This window comes from Xiphias gladius, chromosome 7 (assembly GCF_016859285.1).
Source record: "Xiphias gladius isolate SHS-SW01 ecotype Sanya breed wild chromosome 7, ASM1685928v1, whole genome shotgun sequence".
Taxonomy (NCBI): Eukaryota; Metazoa; Chordata; class Actinopteri; order Istiophoriformes; family Xiphiidae; genus Xiphias; species Xiphias gladius.
Window position 1 is genome coordinate 28,113,655 of NC_053406.1, and position 17,135 is coordinate 28,130,789.

Below are 17,135 nucleotides of genomic sequence, written 5' to 3' on the forward strand. Positions count from 1 at the left end.
GTTTCGCTTGCCAGCATAAACAGTGTTTGTTCCTGAACAGGTGAAAGAAGCTAGCTAGCCGGCTAGTTGTAGGATCGAGAGCAGCGGAGAGCATTACAGCAACGTGTGTGTGTGTGTGTGTGTGTGTTTACGTGGGTGGCGTGTGTGCACATGCTTATTTTGAAAAGTCTATACTGTTAAAGTTTTGCAGTTTGATAGTAAATTAGTATGCTAATTTTTTTTCTTCCTCAGTGAGGCAACTGCAAGAAAAAAAACTGCATCCATCTTGAAGGACGAGTCTGACATGACCTTATATTTTTCTATCGTTATTTACATTCAAACCTTAACCACAACCACCACCGCAACTTTGACCTAGCCTTAATCTAAACGGAGAAGTTTGATGTTACTCTATGTGTTTAAGGCAAACTAATTTTTTCATGTGCGGAGCCAAACCAACAATGCATTACTCCTTCTCCCAACACTTCCCTTCTCGGTCTGTGGCTCTCAGCTCCAAGCTCTTTGTTTCCTGGTAAATATGTCAATCTTCAAAAACACTGTACAAATATAGTTTCACTCATTAAGCCTCAGTAATTTCCTTTAACAGCCAATCACTGTGGCATTCAGTAAACATTACTCAATCAGGGGAACTATTTTTAGCGGCACCTCAAACCACATTTATAGCTCCAGAGAGTATTTGAGGGCAGCAGGACGGTGTGTGTGTGGGACTGAGTCTAAATAAACTAAAGTGTGTGTGTGTTCGTGGTGACGAAGGAACATGTCAGCCAGTGCAACAGTGTGGCTCCAATGTGTTTTTGATAGTTGTTGGACAGCAAAAGGACCTGTATGGCAAAGAGGTCTTTTCAGGGGAATTGCTGAAAAGAAAAAAACAAAACAAAAAAAACCCAATACCTTATGCATCACCAGACTTTGAGGGCCGACACTTTGACTTACAATCCAAATTTCCTGGATGTCCTACATGTGGTTTTGTTGAAGGGCGTTACGGACATAAGCCGTGTCCTCTAACGGACTTTCAACAAAGACATCAAGAAGTTGATAATGACTACGTAGTCAAGTCAGGGGCATGGGAGGCTGATTTCATTGGGTTGTCCTGGAGAAAAAATAGGTGTCATGGTTTCTTCTGATATTTGGACTTTGGACTATCTGGACTTCAAACCTGTCATCCCGTCATTTAGTGGGCACCTGGCCTGGGCTATGATCTAGTTCGTACAACGGGTTTTCTGACTACGTCGGAAATCAAAAGCAGGGGGATGCGATATCATTTAAATATGAGGATGACACTGCAAATTTTCAGACAGTCTCTCCTGGAAGTGTCACCCGTCCACACACCTGGCCAGTCACGGCGTAAAGTGGGTGTCAATGTGGGATATAAGGTTTTGGAAAGCTATAGAAATGGTCAGACACAGCCCCACCTAATGCAAAGTCGGAGAGGTGTTTGGGGGGGAGGGGGTTTCTGAAGCTATTCGACTGTCTGACAAGAGGTTGTCAGAGAGTATACCGCCACCTTAAACCAAACGTGTGTGTGTGTGTGTGTGTGTGAGGCACAGCTGTGAGCCGTACATCGGGTTAATCCGCCGGGACAGAACTCTCCGGTTAAAAGAATTCTAATCGCCTGCTGATACTAGTTATCCCTTCGTCAATGCCTCTGTGTCCCCGAGGCCCAGTCCTGCCCGCACACACATCCCTCCGTCTGTTCATCAATCAATCCGTCCGCCCGTCCGTCCGTCGTTCCATCTACACATCTAACCATCAGTTCCATCCTCTGGTCTGTCTGTCTGGCCAGACTTTGTTCACTCTTTGTTCAGTTTTAGTTTAGCCTCAGCCAAAAACCATTAGTCTTAGTGGAAAAACAACATTCCTCTGGCTGCAAACAACACGTTAGCCTTGGGAGCTGCAGACGTCGTTGAGTCAGAGAGCAGGACAGAGGTAAAGACAGATGGACAGACAGATTTAGACAGAGAGGAAAAGAAAATACATGACGAGAGGAGAGACGGTAATAAAGTTACAGACAGAGGAAAGGATCACGAGATGGAGATTTGTAGTCAGATGAGGACAAAGTGGACCCTGGGGAGTATTTTATGATCGATGGATGCAGGGACAGAGGGATGGGATTGGGAGGAGGGATATGTGCAGGCAGGAGACACGGACTGGACTTCTGGGAGGGGGGAGGTATTGATTAAGCGATTATTAGCGGCAGGAGATCAGAACTCATTTAGAGGGGGAGGCTAATTGTAGCAGATTGATCTGAAGATCTAACCAGTTAACCAGTGTCATCTGCAGCAGTCTACATCTGGAACTCATTGTAATAAGAATTTGTGCTGATGTTAGACTCTGGTGCTGATGTTGTCCATTAAGACCATCTGAGCCACATCAGAGAAAACTAGCATTCATTTTGTCAACTATTTTTAGATTTAGTCTTTGTCTAGAGATCAAGAGTCTATGAGTTTTAGTCAAATTCAGTCAACTTCATCCTTATTTTTAGTTATTATTTTGTCAACTAAAACGTTTTAGTCAAAGAATTGACACCTTTGTCTTCTTTCAATCAAGGCCAAGAATGAGCATTTAGTCAGTGTGAAGACTGACGCTATCATTAACAGCCACTGAATGACAAGAATATATGGCTAACTTGACTGTTAGAGGAAAAAGGTTTCTGTCATTTTTTTCCTCGTCTGCTGTTAATGTTTTGTATTTCAACAATATACAGATTTAGTCAGTTATTTGTGTAAGTTAGTTTTGGTCTCCTCCTGGAATGAAAAAAAAAAAAAAAAAAAGGCTGTTAGTGAATATAGTTGGTCCCAATCTTTGTCAACAAAATGAAGGCAAGAGAAAAATATTTAACATATTGTGACTGAAAATGTTTTTCCAGGACAGTTTTGCGGTTTTCTGCGACTTTTCCTGGAGTTACTAATTATTTTATCATTGTCATTACATCGCGAGGCTGCTGTGACCTCTGACCTCTTTCCTGTTGGTCCCAGGCCCAGTCTGCTGCCAAATGTCTTTCAATGGATAATTCAACAGAATGTAAATCCATGTGTGTGTTTTGGGCTGTCAGACGGGCAGTTTCGGGGGGATGAATGATGGGACGGGGGCATATGGATGGTTGTTACAGACACACACACACACACACACACACACACACACACAGTGAGAGCAGTTGGCAGTGCCACTGATGCTCTGTGAAGTGATCCATCATTCAAACAAACACTGACACCAACACACACAAACGCATATCACTGCCAGGGTGTCAACAAAAACACACATGTTCAGTAGAAGGTGGAGGACGACTCATCTGGACCGAAGCAGGGTGAATACAGGAAAAGAAAAAAACAAAAACAAAAAAACAACACACACACACACACACACACACACACACACACACACACACACACACACACACACACACACACACACACACACACACACACACACAATCTTTCAGTCTGATATCTGCTTGGTGTTTTCAGGCAGATCGAGTCACCGCCACACATAAAATCTGACTTAAGAAACTTCTCAGCTTAATTAATTGCATTATTGTTTAACCTGCATTAATCTGCAGATTATCTTCCCGAGTGATCGGTCTGTTATTCGGTCTACAGTCTCAGAAAATAGTGGAAGAATCCAGATTACAGTTTCACAGAGCCCAGGGTGACATGTTCAAATGTCTTGTTTTGTCCGACTAACGGTCCAAAACCCAAACATAATTCAGTTTTAGTGACATAAAATAAAGAAAAACTGCAAATCCTCACATTGGAGAAGCTGGAACCTGAGACTGTTTGACATGTTTTCTTGATAAATAACTTTAATGATTAATCAGTTATAAAAGTTGTTGATTAAACTCTCTCTTCGACACTAAAAAAGAAAAAGACAAACAACTTACAGAAGCTGTAAATTGTAAATATATTTATAATTTTATGTAATAAATGATGATTATTCAACTGTTAATACTGTTCTGTCTTGACTTTTTGTTTATGGACTGTCAATTTCATCATCTAATTGTTTCAGCAGTAATTGAGAAGAACATTTAAGAAACATACTGAAATAAAAATGTGACATCTTTTACTACCACGCTCATCTCTCTCTGCTCATATTACTGCAAAATGTAAGATACATCCAGTGTTACTGAAATAAAACAAAATGAAATTGTAAATTCAGACATAAATTTGCCAATAAAAAACAGACATCGACAGGATCACATCCTAGAAGCAACCTAAAGTGGACGATTAAAGACAATGGAAGAGGTTTTTTAAACCTTTTAAATCAAAAGTCCAAACAAATCTAGACCAACACAACAGGATACGGTGCATAAGTCGGAACGGATTTCATTCAGATCTGCCTGTGACGGCCTGTTGTTTATTATGTTGTGAAAACACAGAGTAAAGATATGAATAAATAAAGAGGACAGTTCTGTGCACGTAGACAGACAGACAGACAGACAGACAGACACACACACACACACACACACACACACACACACACACACACACACACACACACACACACACACACACACACACACACACACACACACACACACAGAGTCAGTGATAAAAGTGTGGTCACACTCACCTCTGTCGAACTCATCTGGAATCTGTCAGAGAGAGGAAGGGAAAGCAAAGGAGAGAAAAAATGATTTAAACCTCTACACACAGCAGCTGACTGATAATCAATCACATCAATCAATCAGTGCATCTTGTTGACAGTAAACGTGTCAGCATCACATCTGCTCCACTCAGTGTGTCTGATGTGACGACTCGGGGTTCGTGTTTGTAGTGACAACACAACGCTGCGAATCAATCGTTTCGCTGCTGACGGTTAAACAGACACGCGTTTCCCTATGATGAACAACATAGATTTGTAGTTATGGTGGCATGGAGAAGCATTAAGAAGAGGAGCAGCAGAGAGGGAAGGAGGACAAGACGCAGGAGGAATAGCAGAAAAATACAAAAAGGAGGAGGAACAGGAGGAGGAGGAAAATAATAGATGATGAGAAAGAAACACCAAAGTTGAAAGAAGTATGATAGGAAGTAGTGGAATGACAAGGATTGGAGGAAGAGTAAGGGAGAAAATATGATATGGAGAAATGGGAGGAGAAAAAAAGAAAACTGAGTGTAAGTGAGGAAGAGAAGAAGTAAAAAGACAGGGCTGGAAGAAGAGGAAGCTGGAGGAAGAGGGGAATAAAGCATGAGAAGGAGGAAAGAGAAAATGTGGAACAGCAGTGGAGATAGAAAGTGAAACGAAATAGAAGAACAAGACCAGGAGGATGGGGAGATGGAAATGTAACAGGAGGAGGAGAAGCACAGGTAGGAGAAGAGGGTGATGTACAAGGAAAGAGAAGGAGAAGAAAAGGAAAATGTTGGAGGGAATGGAAGATGAGAATGACAAGGAAAACAAAAATGAAGAGGAGGAAAAGAAGCAAGGGTAAAGAATGAAATTTAAAAAAAAAAAACAGAAGAAGAAAAAGAGAAGGAAGAAAGGAAGAGAGATTACAGGAAGGAGAAAGGGTGAGGAGTAAAAGGGAGGGTAAGAAAGCAGTGATTCAGGAGAACGGCAAGATGAAGGGGAAAGAGAAGGAAGATGATGAAAAAGACAATACAACAAAAAGAAAAGGTAGACCCTTTTTTTAAAGGAAGATTTTTTTTTTTTAGGACTAAAAATTAGATATGTTAAAAGAGAAGGAGAAGTAAGAAAGGGAAAAAATGGCAGGGTGGAGGAAGATTAGGAAAATAAAGATGAGGAAAGAGAGAAGGGGTGAAGGGGGAGACAGCAGTGCAGGGTTGGTCAGGACTCGGAGACACAGCCTGGAGCTGTGGTGTAGGACTCCACCTGGTGGCTAAACAGTATTTATCTCACTGGCTGTCTGGCAGCTACGAGCACCCAACCTAATGACCTCTGACCCCTTCACACCCGTTTCTACTGCTCACTTTTGCTACTTAGCTCAATGCCTGAAATCCTAAATATGAATGTCACACACATAGAGCCAGTTTACAAAGTGATGCCCAGAGAAATCAGGGGGACTCCGGGTCGTGAAACCTGAGGAAGGACTAACTAGGGCTGCAACTAACGATTGTTATTGACTAATCTGACCATCATCCCTTCAATTAATCATTCAGTCTATGCAACTTGAAAAAAACTGTCAAAAATGTTTTGTGAGGCCAAAAAAAACACCAAACCCTCCAAATATTCACTTCACAAAGAAAGAAAAATATCTGGCATGTTTTCACCATTTTTTCTTGAAAAAATGATTGAAACAAACAACAGATTATCATAACAGTTGCCGATTATTGTGTCGATCGACTGATTGATTAATTGACTTATCGTTTCAGCTGTAGATCTAAGTGTCAAAACGTAACAAGGACAGCAACAACAGATTACCAGACTTAGATCAATGTTCTACTATCACCAGATGCATTTTTTTTTAATTCCACAGCAGGATTTCTGGCCACCTTTAAACCCCCTACACATCAACGTTAAACCCACCATGGTGTTTCCACATATTTTCCCCAATTAGTCCTCTCAGGAGGGCTGTGTCTCATGTGGGTGTGAACAGACTGTTCCTGTACTTGATGAGGGGATTCTGATTAAAATTAATCACAATCAGATTAATTAATCACAAAGTATTCAGACCCCTTCACTTCTTTCACATGTTGTTATGTTGCAGCTTTATGCCAAAGTCGTTTAAATTCATTTTTTCCCTCAATGTTCTATAAACAAGAAACCCAAAACAGAATTTTAGACATTTTTTGCAAATTTATTGAAAAGAAAAAACTTAAATATCACATAAGTATTCAGACCCTTTGCTATGACACTTGAAATTTAGCTCAGGTGCCTCTCATTTCTCTTGATGCTCTTCTAGATGTTTCTACAACTTGACTTGATACCAACTGTGGTAAATTCAACTGATTGGACATGATTTGGAAAGGTACACACCTGTCTACATAAGGTCTTGCAGTCGACAATGCACATCAGGGCAAAAACCAGGCCATGACGTTGAAGGAACTGCCTGCAGAGCTCAGAGACAGGATTGTGTCGAAGCACAGGTCTGGGGACAACATGCTGCAGACAACATTTCTGCTGCATTGAACATTCCCAAGAGCACAGTGGCCTCCGTAATTTTTCAATGGAAGAAGTTTGGAACAACCGGGACTCTTTTTAGAGCTGGTCACCAGGCCAAACTCGAGGGAGAAGGACCTTCGTAAGGGAGGTGAACGAGAACCTGATGGTCACTTAGGCTGAGCTCCAGAGATCCTGTGGAGAGATGGAGAAAGTTCCAGAACCATCCCTGCAGCACTCCACCGATCTGGGCTTTAAGACAGAGTGGCCAGACGGACGCTTTTCCTCAGTGAAAGACACATGAAAGCCATTTGGAGTTTGCAGAAGCCTCTGAAGGACACTCAGACTGTGAGAAACAAGATTCTCTGGTCTGATGGAACTAAGATTGAACTATTTGGCCTAAATTCTAACTGTCAAGTCTGGAGGAAACCGGGCTCCATTGGAGACTGGTCACTGTTGACGGAAAGCTGAACGGATCCAAGTACAGAGAGATCCTTAATGAAAACCTGGTCCAGAGAGCTCAGGACCTCAGACCTGGCTAAAAGGTTCATCTTCCAACAGGATAATGACCCTAAGAACAGAGGCAAGACAAGGCAGGAGTGGCTTTGGGACAACTCTGTGATTGTTCTTGGGTGGCGCAGTCAGAACACAATCGAACATCTCTAAGGAGACCTGAAAATGGCTGTCATCGATGGTCCCAATCCGACCTGACAGAGCTTGAGAGGATCTGCAGAGAAGAACGGCACAAAATCCAGGTGTGAAAAGTTGTTTCGTCACACCCAAGAAGAGTCATGTCCCCCATCACACAGTAGTACTCAGGAAAAAGCAGCTGAAAAGTTCAAACAGATGAACTATCCTTCAAAAACATTTCATTCTTAGCTCAGATTTTTAAACATCCCTGCACTTGAAACCTTGTCTAATTTTAATTTAATACATCAAGTATTAGTGACTCTAACTCTGACACAGGAGGATGAAGCTGTGAAAGCGCTGTATGAACCTTTTCTCATGAAACTTGACAGAGCAGTGAAAAGAAGTCAATGGAGGGGACCAGATGCTTCCATACGACGGGGAAATGATGTGAGGGGCAAAGCTCAGCTGCTGCCTGTTGTGTTGGGTCGTGTGGGTCAATCCAGATCCAGGTGTGAAACAGGCCGTTAAAAGCCCCTCGACACCTCAGTATGACTACAGAGCTGCAGCCTGGGAGAGCCGGAAGGAAACAGGTTCCCACACACCAAACGCAGTGTGACGAAGAAATGAAATACAAAACTATCACAATGTTAAGCCATCACGGGCAGTTCTGCCATATGAAGGCAATCATCTGTGATACATGACATGATCTGTCAGTGAAAAAGAAAAATAGACCGTCAAAAGAAAATATTTGTAGAAGCAGGTAAGAATCAGATACTGTGTATTACTTGATAGACAGGAAACACAAGCAGTCAGGCGATCAGACAGATGCAAACAAAGTTTTGCATCAGTATATCATCCTGCTGATGATCACAAAACAACATTTTTCACATTATTTCTTTAGGGAACATAAACTGCAAGACTTTCTGTAAGAGTGCAGATGCGATGATGTATACTTTTTTTTTGTTTTTTGTTTGAGCTGCTTGTATTTAACTATGCAGAATACAGAATACAGCAACTAATATCTAAAGGTCTATAATACAGTCAAAAACAGAACACTCTTGAGGACACAGTACCATCTATAGCATTAAAGTCAAATGTCACAGCTGGTTGCAACAGCTGAGGACCATCTGTTTGCCCTATTTGAGGGTGCAATGTCCAAAGCACAGAGCAAAATGAAAAGTGTGTGCAGATGTTCTCCATCTTCTTTTTTTTTTTTTTCATCCCACATCATTAAAAACACATTCTTTCAAAGTGTTCTCTTTTGAAGTTAACTTTCAGATCATTTTCTCCAAAAAATACACAAGTACTGAATTCGCACTCTTGGTTTTAATAATCATCTGTCTTACAGGGGATTGCTCTGACTTCAGGCACCGTAAAGACGCCACATGCACTACCTAACCGCGAGATACAACGTGTCGAGTCCTGCAGCGGCAGCCTGGTGGCCGGCACACTTCGTCGCACCTCCCTGACACAAGCGTGCACTTTCGAGACGAAAACGAAGTGAACAAATGTCCGGTTCTGACACGCGTCGAGTCCGGCGAAGGACAGAAAAACAGCTCAACGTTTGAGACAGGAGGGTGAGATAAGTGTGCGGTCTCAGCCGCACCTCCCACGATGAGCCGCATGCTGTTTGAGAAGTCGTCATTAACGAGAAGTTTGACTCAACTACCTAAACTACTAAAGCAGTAGAAAAACAAATGAAAGAACCGACCATAAACTATATATTACACCATAGCGTACTACAACACTAAAAATCAGTTTTTTAATAAATAAAAATAAACAGTCGATGGCTCTAGCTTCTCAAATGGGAGAACTGCCTGCTCCTCTTTGTCTTACATACCAGTAAACCAAATATTTTTAGATTTTGAACTGTTGCATGGACAAAACTAGACATTTGATGACATCACCTTGAGCTCCAGAAAAATTACTTTTTCAGTTAATCAAATAGCCAAGAAAATAATTGGCATATTAACCGGTAATAAAAATTATCGTTATTTGCAGCTAAACACATTTCACATATTTATGGCATGTGCACACGTGGAGTAAAAAATTTCACATATATGCTCATAGGCTTTGGGAGAAGGGACTTTTAAGTTGCAGCATGTTTGATGAAACAATCAGATCATTAGTTAAATCTAATTCCCACTGGTGACGGCATCAAGGCTGCACTGAGACTTTAGCGGCACTCCCTCAAGATGTAAATACAAGAGAAGTGTGTCCTAATTTTTCACCTCACAGCCTCCTGAAAAAAAAAAAAAAGTTTGAGCACAATAAGATGCAAAGTTGATGTGAAGTATGTCCTTTGAAGACTTTCTTCCCATAGTTTCACCTCTGACAGCTGGGACCTGTAAGCTCTCTGCAGGTTCGGGGGGGGTGGGGGGTGAGAGGGTGGGAGAAGTGTACCTCAGCTTTGAAGTGACTCAGTCTGCCTGTTGGCTAGACAGGATACAGCCAAAGAGTTTATAATGCGTGACAATGGGAAGGGCAGGTCTTTATAAAACAGCTACGAGGAGAGGACATGTCCTCGTTCCCGCATCATCACGAAACTTCAGAGGAAAACTTAGTGTTGGTTATTTAGTGTTCAAGGGTGAGAGAGCAATTACCTGGAATAATATTCATCACAGAAATGGTCATTTTAATTGTGTTGAGTCCAGAACTTCCACTCTGCTACTTAGGTGCTTTAGTGGAAGACACTACCTCTAAACCAAACCAAACCATCACTGAATTTCACCCGAATTTCATAAACAACAACCTGCTGCGTGTAAGTTGTCTGTTCAAGTTGTCATCAATTTTCTGCATATTGATGAGAAATTAGTTCAGATTTCTCTGTTCAGTTTTTAAAGTTTTACAAACCCTCAGACTGGAGAAGCTACAACCAGAGAATGGCTGGTATTTGTGCTTAATAAACAACTGATTATTCAATTATCAGAGCTGTTTGTGAATAATTATCTCGAGATCAGCAAAAGCTAAAATGCTTAATAGTTGATTAATTAAATCGACTGACAGTAACAATTTCATTGACTGTTTAATCACTTTTGTCATTTTCTTACAGCAAAAAACTTTTTCTCATGTGAAAAAGTGCTTTTTTTTTCCTCGAATGGTAGTAAACTGAATACTTTGGGTTTTGGACAAGAGAAGACATTTGGAGATGTCTATGCATCTGCGAGGGATTGTGATGACAATTTTTACCACGACCTGATGTTTTATAGACTAAACAATCAAGGAAATAATCAGCCAATTATCCAATACTGAAAATTGTCATTAGTTGCAGTCCAGTTCTCAACTAATCAAATAACTGACTTGTTTTACCTGTAGTTCAATGTAAACTGCGGAGTGGTGATGCCACTATGTCGTCTGATGGGAAAAGTTAACCTTTGCCTTACTTACATTCCCAACAAGGTCTTTTCGGAAATTTAGTGACTTTATTGCCAAAGCTAAAGCTGGACAACATGCCTAAGACCACACACACACACACACACACACACACACACACACACACACACACACACACACACACACACACGGAACTGACAGTGTCCTGTGGAGTGTTTTCTTTGAAGTAAACTGAATTTCTCAGACAAACACTTCACAGACAGAACCGGCACACGCCACATGTCACAGTCCCTGTTTAGCAAATGTTCTCTGAAGTAGAGAAAGAGTTTTGGGACGAGGAGGTGAGATAAGTGTGCCCTCTGAAGGCTCTGACGAGCGGCACAAGACGGTGTCACACTGACGTGAGGAGTGTGTCGTCTGATGGGAGCTGAAAGCTCCCGACAGGATGTCCGGGGTGAGATAAGTGTGCTCTTTGAAGGAAGTAATCCTCCCGAGCTGTAAGGAAGTAAACCGAGCACAGACAAAAGACACCATCATTCCCACATTCACACCTAGTCACGCATCACAGCTGCTTTCATTTGGCCCCAAACTTGGTGAAAGGTGTTGGGAAAAAAAAGACCCCAAAAAAATTCAAAACTGCTAAATTACAAACAAAACAGAGCTGGGAGACTGTTTTTTACACTTTGGTGACTCTTTATTCGTACAGGTCATTCGATTCGATTCCCGTTCCTGCAACGTCTGATAAAAATGATGAATTTGGACTTGGATGAAGTGACTTTTTCTGGTGTTCACAGCAATTAGGGTCATGCAAAGAGCTAATGAAATACTACCATAGGGTCATGAATGTCATGAGCCAGATGATGGTTTGTCCTGCTGGCCATCGAATGTCACAAACTCGATCCTTGCACCCATAAAATCTTTGAATGACCTCGCAATTCCGCCAAAGACCTAGGCAGCCAAACAACAGGACCGAGGTGTCAAGTTCCACAAGAGATTGAAAGACGTTGGATTAACCTGGATAAGAAAACTGAAAGAAAGCAAAACACTCTCCTTGGTGGAGTATTTTGCGTTCAACAAAAAAAGAAAAAAAAGAAAAAAAGACCATGAAGTTATTGAAGACTCCAATCACAGGTAATTCTTCTGCCTTTTTGCTGTAGAAAAGGCAATAAATATAATTTCCCTCTGGATGACTCGACTTTCCCACACTGACGGCTTCAAAGTCGCAAAGGCCACTTAGCAGGAAGCCAACCTGGGACGTTTGGCTCTTTGGTACCAACAAAAGGATCCTAATGCAAGAGAAGTGTGCCCTTTGAAGTGGCTCGTCTTCCCGGACCAACACCTCCGACAGCAGATCCTGTCTGACAGCTGAGAGATGGCCTCTCAGACTGGGACCACAGGCTACCTGAGACCTCAAGTCAGATGTTGTCAGAATATAAAACTCCATCCCACAATACTCTATAACACAAACCGACAGTCCGCCAATATCGCCTAGTCCCAAACCAATACTGACATTAAGGCACAATCTGCAATCCACATGTTTACACAATACAAGACAGATCTCGAACTGACTTACAGCTCCTATAGTTAATACATGACTATATCTATATTATATACATAAGTTATCAATATTTCAGATGCTAGGTGATGCATTTGGTGAGATCAGTAAAAATAGGCCTCTCTTTTCCATTTATCATCACTTACAAATGACTCAATGTATCTGAGAAAATTATCTAAGCTCCACAGGTCCACTTACTTGCTTTTCTGAGCTTACGCCAAGATCTGTCAACAAGCATGAAGATGAAGACCTTGAGATGCAGCTGAAAGCTCCTAAAGCTTGTTAATGTTTTGTTATGTATACTGAAATTCAAGAATGAATTTCCATTTTTAAACACAAAATGTACATTTCTAAATCAAACTGCTGCATTGTGAACGTACGAATATTTAATGTTCAAAGGGGAAAAAAAAGTTACTGATTGGGGACTTGAAACCTAAAGTTACTACTTAAAGCGTTAAATGAATTGATTTTCAAAATTACGTGAAACAACAATACCACTGAAATACCGCAGCAAACAAGATAAAAGCCAGCCTTTTTAGTCAGTCTTCTTCCGGCAGCAGTTTTTTTTAACCAGTTCAGAGATCTGGGATCAAACTGGTTATTATTCAGTGGTACTTGAGAGGACTGGAAGTGGTTGTCATTAGTGTGTGGAGGTGGGATAACTGGGCTCTTTGATGTTCCTGACTTTCCCAAACTCACGGCTCAGACGAACATGATGTCTCAGCTACCTGTCGAGTGTGCCGCCCGACCACATTAAACCTTATATTACAGTATGGCATGGAACAGAAGGGGGTGCTGAAGGCGAGATAAGTGTGCTCCCTTCCTTTCCCATACTGACACCTCTGACAGCTACCTCAGTCGTCTGCATGATGGTCAGGAGCGAAAAGCCCTGCCTGTCCACATTTACACCTCTGTCAGACAGACACACGTCACAGAGACCTGTGAAGTGTGCCCTTTAGCATCCTATGCAACAGGAAGAGGATCTCCTACCTGTGGGGTGAACGAAACAGCACCACACATCAAAGGGAAGCAACGAAAAGAAAAATGTGGCCGAAATTAACAGCGGTGTGCTAAAGTGTGCCGACACAAATCACTGCGTCAGCTCGGCTCTGGTCAACACACACGTGAATATCCAATTTGAGCCTGAATAGACGGGTAAATGCGTCTTCACTGTGCGGACACAAGCTCTCCAACCACGATCACCTCAAAACACTGGCACTGACAGGTACTGCTGGTAACGTGTCCAGGATCACACCTGGAGGAATTATGTGGGTGAGACAATAAAACTTACCGTGTTTCCTTGTTCATCCACTGAATTGGCGCCTAAAAAAAAAAAAAAGAAAAGAAAAAAAAAAGAAAACAACAGTTTATTATCTGTGTGGAGAAAGTATTTCTGTAAGTTACTTCACAGGAAAAACCCACAATGACTGTGAGCCTTTTCAACACGATACAAAGGTAACATCCTGAATTTTCCACTAGTTTGATCTTTAACATTTGTTTTTTAGAACAACTGTTAGAAACACATTAGGCTGATTAACAGTCCTTATTTTTCAATGAGTATGTCAGATAGCGGAGATCTGTAGGGCAGGGTGGGGATACTTTTTTGGTTTCAACCAAAATGGGTTTGTAGCAAAACTGTCAAGGGGCCAAAAGCTGCCATCAACTGTCTGATCAGATTCTTATTTGATTGGATACACTCAGGTGTCAGTTTATTAGGAACACCTGGCTAAAACTGACGCAGTCTCATACAAAACCACAATCTACATCCTCCAAAACGATCACACAGTTGAATGAACACCTGTCTGTTTCAACAAAAACTGAACACTATATCCCTCATGAAGGTAGGATCTATCGCAAGACTGTTGTTTTAGACTGCTTTAGTTTTAGCTACGTGCTCCTTATTAACTGGCAACTGAGCGTAGTTGATGATGATGTACTTGCCAGCCCTACTAAAGACAAGAGCTAAAAGGTTTGGTTCATGGATCAATTAGTCAAACAACAGAAAATAAATCTGGAACAATTCTGATAACTGATTAAGTTTGTTAAGGTCTTTTAACTAAGCAAGAATGACTAGTGTTTACTCCTTCCAGCTTCCAGCACATGTGAAGATTTGCTGTTTTCTCTGTTTTATTACAGTACTGACTGAATATGTTTGGGGTTTGGACTGATGGTCGGACAAAACTACAAATTTAAAGACATGATCTTGGGCTTTGAGAAGTTGTGATGAGCATTTTTTGTTATTTAAAAAAAACAAAACAAACAAAAACAAAGCGTACTGACTAGATGTAGATCCATCGAAAAAAATTAGTCAATAGATAGAGAGATAATGAAAATAATGGTCCGTTGCAAAGCCAAATAAAAAGATACAAAAAATAAACAGTCACACTTAAGAGACTTTACTTGAGTAAACTTTCCCCAAAAAATATGACATGCAAAACACCAAAACATTTTTCCAGCCTTTCTATATGCAAGTTTCATTAGTATTTCTATAGTTTCATCACAGTATTAAGAGCCTTCACGAAAGAGGGGAAAGAGGTCAGACGAATGAGATTCAATTCCCAAGCTTAACACTTTGTCAGGTGTTATTTGGCCAGATCTCGCTTTCACAGCATTATAACCTGCAAATAACTTCTGCACGTCACTAGAATCTTGTGCAAACTGGAAAAATAAACAGTATTTTACAAACCTATCTCCTGGAAAACCAGACAAAAGATGTGGACATGTATATTTTGCCAGAGCAGAATCTCCACAATATCTCCAAAGATTACTCCCCATGGCAGAGACGTGATTAAATCCCAAATTATCAAGCGCAAATTCCCCTTCAGTATTCCAAATGTGCAACAGAAATATTCCATGACAAGGCTGATACGAGGGGGAAAAAAAAAGTGACAAAGTAAAAGTTTAAAGTTGGTAAATTTCCAACAGAAATTCACGGGCGCTTGCACTTCCAAAGCATCCAAAGTAGTTTCCGAAATGATAAGCAATTAAGATGTATATCCATCTTCCGTCTGCACTGTCCATCACGCCATCGCCCGCTCCTCTGCAGACTGTGTGGGGCCGAGTGCTCCATCATTTTCTGTTCCTCCAATCGCTTCAGAGATCGCATGGAGAAAAAGCAAATAAAAGAGGACAAAAGCAGGGAAATCCAAATCCTGGCTTTGACCCACAATAAAAATGAAAACTTCAGGGTAACTTAAAAGCCTGAAGATGAAAAAATAAAGGCTCCGATGACTAAATGAACCCAGCAGATGAAACAGTCGATTCACTCAGTCCCAGCTGGGTTTAAGAGTGTTCTGGTGTGGCGACTGTCCTTGACCGGCTGCTGCTAAAAACCAGCTCTCCCTCTAAGCTTCTAAGAGGAGCTGATGATTTTAAACACTGTCTGCTCTGCCTCGAAGAAAGTTGAAATCTTAATTTCTAAGCACTCTCTCTTCCCAGACTCTTTTTGTCACATGGCCTTTTTGTGCTACCACTGACTGAAAACTAAACCGGCTGCTTCAAACTTCACTCACAACCTGAATCTGACTCCTAGATCACACATGTATTTTCTACCTGACAAGCTGATGAAACAAGCCTCTTCAGGCTTCAGCCTCAGTCTCATTCTTCTCTGAAGTCAGGATCCTCACCTCTGACTGACAGTTGCTCGCTCCGCCCATCTGTGGGCTGCCCCTCTAAACATGGAGCTGAGGGTGATAAACCAATCACACCCAATGTCTGTGATGTCCAGGTCATGGCTATTCGAGAAAAGTTGAATCGAAGGCGACCGGACGTGGTGGTGGCTCTGTCTCAGAACTGGAGAAGCCTCGAGGGTGAGAGGTGATACGTCTTAAAGTATCTGCAACCACGTCCAGTCGCCCTCGATTCAACTTTTCTCGGATAATCACACCACAATGTTTACAACCCCCACTCCACTCACACTGACAGAGAAGGTAGGGAGGGTCCTTCTGATCAAGTTTTAAGAGTTAGCTAAGCTAAATAAAAAAAAATAATGTAAAAAAATCCGATGTAGATCAATTTAGTTTGTTTGCCAAGAAGGGCTGCAACTAGGGCTGTTAATGAATATTCTACATCTGATATATAATTGAATTGTAAAAAAAAAAACAACAATATTTGATTGTTAAAATTAATATTTGATTGTATGTGTGTGTATGATTGAATAATTCAACAACAACAACCATGTGGTAATGGCAGCAGAGGGTTCACAACCCAGCTCGACGGCAGAGAGTGGGATCTGCACTCCGAGCCATCTGAGAAGCCCCGTTTTGAAACACTTTGGATGTTGGTCGGTAGACGGCAAAATTGTGGAACCTCAAGATGAAGCTGTATGCCAGCTATGTAAGCTACAGTTAGCCTAGCATTCCAGCACTAGCAACCTGAGGGCACAACTCGAAAATATGCACCTAAGTGGTCATGACGCTCGTTGTACTGGTTTGCCCTCTAACGGACATAATGCGCAAAAACAGATACGCGTATGATTCGAACCTGTGGGTTTTTTAAGAAGGAATAATCAAACGTCAATTTTGGCTAATTTTGACAGCACTATCTGCAACAAATGATTATTTCAACTAGA

At 41.4% G+C, this 17,135-nt stretch overlaps 1 protein-coding gene across 1 annotated transcript in view; it reads right to left on the minus strand.

Annotated features, from left to right (window-relative positions):
• Positions 1–17,135, minus strand: part of timm50 (translocase of inner mitochondrial membrane 50 homolog (S. cerevisiae)) — a 44,891-nt gene that overhangs the window by 23,886 nt on the left and 3,870 nt on the right. The window contains exons 3-4 of the mRNA XM_040131609.1: positions 13,857–13,888; positions 4,564–4,585 (exon numbers count right to left, since the gene is read on the minus strand). Of these exons, the coding sequence (XP_039987543.1) occupies positions 4,564–4,585; positions 13,857–13,888 (54 nt within the window). The remainder of the gene's footprint in view (positions 1–4,563; positions 4,586–13,856; positions 13,889–17,135) is intronic.